At 38.8% G+C, this 6314-nt stretch overlaps 1 protein-coding gene across 2 annotated transcripts in view; it reads right to left on the bottom strand.

Annotated features, from left to right (window-relative positions):
• Window positions 1-1249: 1249 nt before the first annotated feature.
• Window positions 1250-6314, bottom strand: part of clic5a (chloride intracellular channel 5a) — an 8629-nt gene continuing 3564 nt past the window's right edge. The window contains exons 2-6 of one of the 2 annotated variants that reach the window (XM_014010641.1): window positions 5908-6017; window positions 4642-4767; window positions 4458-4564; window positions 4200-4381; window positions 3890-4122 (exon numbers count right to left, since the gene is read on the bottom strand). In XM_014010641.1, the coding sequence (XP_013866095.1) occupies window positions 3958-4122; window positions 4200-4381; window positions 4458-4564; window positions 4642-4767; window positions 5908-6017 (690 nt within the window). In that variant the 3' untranslated portion in view covers window positions 3890-3957. Of the gene's footprint in view, window positions 4382-4457; window positions 4565-4641; window positions 4768-5907; window positions 6018-6314 lie in introns of both variants that reach the window. The other variant, XM_014010640.1, reaches the window with a different exon arrangement.

Raw genomic sequence — 6314 nt, 5'->3', positions numbered from 1 at the left:
ACATTGAGGTTTTTAAAAAACTGCACAGTCCCTAACTGAGTTCCTACAAATAAAAACAAAAGCTTTGTGTCTCCTGCCATCTGCTGGCTGACAGAAGAAACAGGCTGACACTTTCTGATTTCTGTTTGTGTTCCTCACAAACTGTGTTTTGTGACACACTTTCTGTGTCAATATGAGGACAACAAATCCACAAAAGAGGAGAGATCAGTAGAATTACCTTGCTGCAACAGGACAGAGAACAGGAGAGGCAGCTTTTCCAGCAGAATAAAGACTTCCCCGATGTGTTTAGTAATGGTTTTAGTTGCCCTGTAGGCGAGTTCGTCTGATGCAGCACTTCTTGACTCTCTTTCTAGTTAAATAACTGCAGTATGAAGGAGGGGTTTAGTTCTAATSAAAGTACGGTCTGCTGCATTAAAAACAATGGACAGGAATCTGTTCTGGACATGTGCAAGGACAACAAGATGGTGCGTGGTGWGATGTAGGGAGGAGTGTTTTTCAGTCAACATTCTGTGGTGAGAATAGTGAAGAGAGTCATCACCAACGATCCTTCTCTCCTGATTGTGAATGGGATTTTTGTTTGTTTTTGTAAAATACACAAGTAATTGATTAAGGTGTAAGGCAGATTATTGCTGTGYCTTAGTTCAGGAATGAGAGAGCGATATTATTGATCTGTCACCTGAATTGCGCTTTTTCCTTTTTATTTGAACATTTTCATTGATATTTTATCGTGTTTTGCTGTGTCGTTTCACTGTGCATCGTTGCAAATTGAATACACACAACGAGAGATGGAACCTTTGTGTCCAGTTGAGATGGATCTTTGCTTTTAGTTGTATTTTATAATTTATTTTTGTGGCCCTCTGTTTGTTGGTGCAGAGAAACAAGAGAAACATGGAGGATAGCAGCCCTCAATGACTAAGTTTGCCCACCTGTGTCCTTTATCCTGATATGTGATTGGTCAAGACCAGCGAAAAGATACCAAGAATGGGGAACTGGCCCTCACTTGGTGTGAGTCGGCTCCTCTGATTCATTACCGAGCATCAATGCATGCATGACCCATCATGTTAGACAGRTGCAGAGGAGTTATAGTGGACACTCTGGACATACTGTGACAGAGGACGGTTAGATGGAGGACCTGTGACACCACTAAAAGAAACCAATTCTGAGAAAATAAGTTTATTTTCCAAAAAAAGTATACACAGAGGTTCATGGTTCTAACCATTGAAGAAAACATAAACACAGTTTGTAACTGATTTACAAACATATTTCTATATTTTAAACTAACCCTAGTAGTTTTAAAGTTATATTTTATTAAACGTTATCATTGCACACAGCTCGAGATGGAGAACTTACTTGTCAACATGAAACAATTACATTCAAACACATAACTTACTTTAGACACAAAGGTTCAATAGGAGTGAGCTCTGTTTCTATTAAGGCACTCGAGGTTAGGAGTCTTCACTGCCATCAGTGTTCTAAATCACATAAAACAAATGAACTGGTTTTGTTCATTACTGTTTGCTGCTACATGTTTTAATTAACTATGTATGGTCCAACATGTTATTATTGCTAAACGTGAGACTGACTATATCCAAGCCAAGAGGTTGAAAAAACATGTCAAACTGCCTTCAGAACAAGCTATTTTGGCTAAAACACATTCTGAGCATTTTTCCTCAGTACACAATGTGGGAACTAAACTAATTATTAGTCGACAAAAGAAAAAGAGGAACAGTAATTAGTCAAACCCCACATTACAAATGGCATTTTTAATTGCACATCACAACTGTTGTAGCCCACTATCTCCTCAAAGATGAAAAAACTGAAACAACAGAAACAACAGAAAGGATAAATGCTGTAGAGAAGACATAACCTCTGCTGAAAGTCCATCAAAAATAAATGTCTAATATTTTTAGTTTAAACAACAAGAAATAAAGACAAAAGCTTAGGCTCATTTTGAGTTTAATACCAATGATGTTTTATAAATTAAGGCAGGGTCATGTTTCCAATTCTATTGGATCAAAGTTCATTACTCTGAATTGAATGGAACTAGTTTTGGTTTTGATATTATAAATTTCAAAATGACCACAATTCTGAGTATATATTTTTAAAATATTGCTTCCATTTTTACTCCTCTACTCTCCATTAGTCAGTTCAAACAGTCACGTTTTATTAGTCACAGCAAACTAGCCAGCAAGCTAGCCAACAATGCTAACATTATTAGCTCTGTTCCCAACCCTGTTCCTCAAGGTCCACTRTTACTGTTACTGTTATTATTACTATTACTATTACTGTTACTGTTACTATTACTGTTACTGTTACTATTACTATTACTGTTACTATTACTGAATGTTGTAGTTGTTGCCCTGTTCTTCAGCAGGTCATCAGATTCTTCAGACGTTTGTTCTGATGTCCTGCAAAACTTAGAGCTTRAAGGAAATGACCTTCTGAATTACCTCATTAAGGGTGAAGTCAGGTCCCAAGAAGACACAGCTTTCTGGGATTTGYTCAAACCAGGTGTGTGAAATCAGGGAAACATCTAAGACACTCAGGACTGTGGGCCTTGAGGACCAACCAACTAAACTAATTTTATTAGCCAGAGCAAACTAATCAATTAATCTAACTCATTAAGTTGTAGCAAATTAGCCAACTCAGCTGACTTAATAGCTATAACAAGCTAGCCAAGTAAGCTAACTTTATAAATAAATTTGAAAATGAAAACATTAAAAAATACTGATGTTAATAAAAAGATTTAAAGAAATAAAGCAGGTCTTTCCCTGGCAAATGCAAAAAGTTAGCTTGTTTGGTATTGGCTTTGAAAATAATACTGAATTTGTTAATTAGCTATATGTGTTGTTAAATACACTGAACAAAAATATAAACACCCCATGTCAAATATRTGAATTTTATGAACCTTTGGGTTACGCAATATGTAGAGAAACCCAAAATATATTTTCAGTAATTACTGATCTTCATATCGGCATTGACAACATCGTGGTTTGGCCTTCGACAGTCCTTCGAACATGATAGAGGTCAGGTTGAGAGATTTGATTTTTCAGTATCTTGTGTGTCCGCCAGCTGTGTCTCTCAGAACAACACATCTTCTTCGCATGGAGTTGATCAGATTGTCTATGGTGGCCTGTTGAATGTTATTCCATTCCTCMTGGAGTGCCACATGGAGCTGACCCACATTGCCTTGAACTGGAACACGGTCCCCAASACGCCTATCCAGAACATCCCAAAGATGCTCTATTGGGGGACATGTCTGGTGAATATGCAGGCCAGTCCAGAACTTCAATGTCCTCTGTTTGAAGGAATTCTATGCAGATATGAGCAACATGAGGTCGGACATTGTCATGTTGAAAAGTGATATAATGCTGAAGCAACAACAACAAAAAAAAAAAAACAGCAAAACTGGGGTGAAAAACTCATCCCGATGTCTTTGAAGTGCAATGGTGTTTTATGCCTGTATGTGATGCCTGACCACACCATTATACCACCACCTCCATTGCCAACCCTGGGCATAACATTTGCATCTGCAAACCATTTACMCAAAATGTCAGCAAATGCTCATTTACCATTGTTAACGTAACGCCACATGRCAACAATATTTGACATGGGGTGTTTATATTTTTGTTCAGTGTACATTAACATCATGCTTTGCACTACATTGTTTCAGTGTTTTAGAAAAACAGATAAGAAAAAACAAAGATGCAGATTAGCTAAGGCCTGCTAGTTTTGCTATAGTTTAACAGCTGTTATTCTGAGTTTTTGTGGATTATTCTTTGAAAAGTTACAAAAAATATCTTGAAAAGTAACAAATCTCTTTTCTAACAAGCATCTCTTTCCTCCAATTTAAGCCTATTTAGCATTTTTGTGTTAAAAACATCTCATTATGTGTGATGAATTTTTGTGTTGTGCTTTAAGATTACAAACAAACAAATAAATAAAGCTGCGGTCCACTCATTTTCCAAGCCTCTTGGCCACATCTTTGTACGCAAGYTCAATTTCCACGTCCGCTGCACACGTGTTGGTGAACTCGTCTCGGTTGTAGGCATTGCCCAGGTATCTCCACACRCCTCTGAATTCAGACGGGATGTTGTAGTTCCTGTATTTCTTTGTAACCACCTGACAAAAACAGGTTGCAAGAACACAGACCAGATTTGAAGGGATAACGGAGCAAATCCTAGAAGGAAGCTGCCTACCTTGACCACATGAAGCTTGGGTAGAAGGTTGCAGTCAGCAAGCGTCAGTTCGTCACCGTCCAGATACTTACGGGTGGATCCTCCTTCACTGCTGTGGCGTCCCGACTGAACCTCGTCGGGCAATGGAGTCATCAAATACTCGTCCAGCTTAGCCAGAGCCTTGTTTAGGCTCTTCTCCAARGCTGAAACATTTCGTTTGTTTACAGATCACAAGACCACGGGTACAGTTCTAAAAGTCCTGAATGTCAGTGTTCTAACCTCGATTTTTTTCCGGTCTTGTGTTTTTGACGTAAGCAGAGAACTTGGCAAATATGTCATTCCCAGCTACGTTCGATTCACGGTTCCTTACTGCAAGTTTAGGATACCTAAGGACAGATTATCAGCAGGCTGCTGCTCATCCTCGTTGTCAGTGTTTGTGATGTTTGTGAGTGTGAGACCTTACTTTGGTGGAGCCAGCATCTCCTCCAGGTACTCCTCTATTTTATTCACATCCGTGAGAACATTTCCCTGGAAGGTGAGGAACGGCGGATGTGTTCCTGGGGCCAGATTGTGAAGGTCGGCTGGTTTCCTGAACACAAACGTCATCACCAGTGGAAGTTAGTCAAACAACAAATATCAAATAGTCCTGATGCATCTCAGTAATCCAGGTAAAAAATCAAAAGGAAAAAAATTATATAGGTCCTCTGGACGGGTTCTTCTTTAATGAAACGTTTCGTCTCTCYTCCAAGAGACTTCTTCAGTCTGAGAGTTTCAGGCAAAATTCAGGCTTTTAAGCYCTGCCTCCAGGTGACTGATACTCACATCACATGGCTATCGTTCACACCTAATTAATACCTATTGTTAACAGGGGGTGGAGAGATACTGCCAATGGCAGCGCTGTAGGAGGGGGACAGCTGAAAACGGAGGCCTCCACCTCTGTTTAATGATGGACGGTCTTTCTTCACAAAAATGGCTTCTTTTACTCCAACAAATATCAAATACTTTCTCTACTATATTTTATTGTCAGTGTTTGTATTTTTTATTAAAACATTGTTAAATGTAATTTTTTTTACTTTTACACACTCTTATGTTGAAGTTTAGCTACTGAAGATGCTACATGCTACACATGCTGCCTGACACGTCCAGCACTGCTTGTGAGAGAAGGTAGCTTTTATTTAATTCAAGATGAATGGTAGGGCTACACGATATCAGGAAAACCTGCGATTCGTGATAACAGTGCTTATTATTGYAATGTGATTTGCGATAAATTAACAAATACATAAGTATRTAGTTCTGATGTCTTTACGCTCTGAAAATATGAAGAGATCCATCCAATAGTCCAAATTCACAAAGGGCTCCAGGTAAATTAATCCAAGCTTCTGTCTAAGTGAAAAAACTCATTAAATGCAAACTTTTGAGCCAATCCTTTCTTACAGTTTATGCAGTTTTTTTTCAATGTGCATATTGCAGAGGTTGTTATTGCGATGATGACAAATTTTTTATATATTGTGCAGCCCTAATAAATGGCACAAAAATAGATGTTGTGAATTTTTCAGTGGACCTAAAATTAGTGGAACCTAATTTAATGAAAGCGAATCGGTCCGCTAACAAGTTCCAAAGTTTGCAAAAAAAAGCTAATCCGCTGGTGAAACTGCACCCACCACCACTGGTCGTCACACAAAATGTCTGATGTTATRTTATAAAGCACTTGGTGCGTACAGATTATTACCTCTTCAGGTCAACAGTGGTGACATTAAAGACTACTCCTTTCAGCCAAAGGATCATGAAGAGGCGTTGGGAGAAAGGRCAGTTTCCAATGCTCTCCCCATCACTGCCAGCCTTTAAACAAAAAGACACAAACACAAACACATGTTTGTTCTTCTATCCTCATGGGGACTTTGCATTGACTTCCATTTCATTTGTCATTTCCAGCCTAAACCTGACCCCTTACCCTAAACCTAACCACCTCAGTACATACCTGACACTAAATCTGACCTAAGCTAATACACACACACACACACACAGATGATACAAACACGTGTCTCATAAACATCATTTTTGGGGACCTTTTCCCTGACTCTTCTCAACACCATGGGGACATTTTGCGTTACAAGGACCAAAGCTCTACGAAGGCAC

The sequence above is a fragment of the Austrofundulus limnaeus genome, unplaced genomic scaffold, assembly GCF_001266775.1.
Source record: "Austrofundulus limnaeus strain Quisiro unplaced genomic scaffold, Austrofundulus_limnaeus-1.0 Scaffold72, whole genome shotgun sequence".
Lineage (NCBI taxonomy): Eukaryota > Metazoa > Chordata > Actinopteri > Cyprinodontiformes > Rivulidae > Austrofundulus > Austrofundulus limnaeus.
This window is presented reverse-complemented; position numbering and strand designations above follow the sequence as displayed.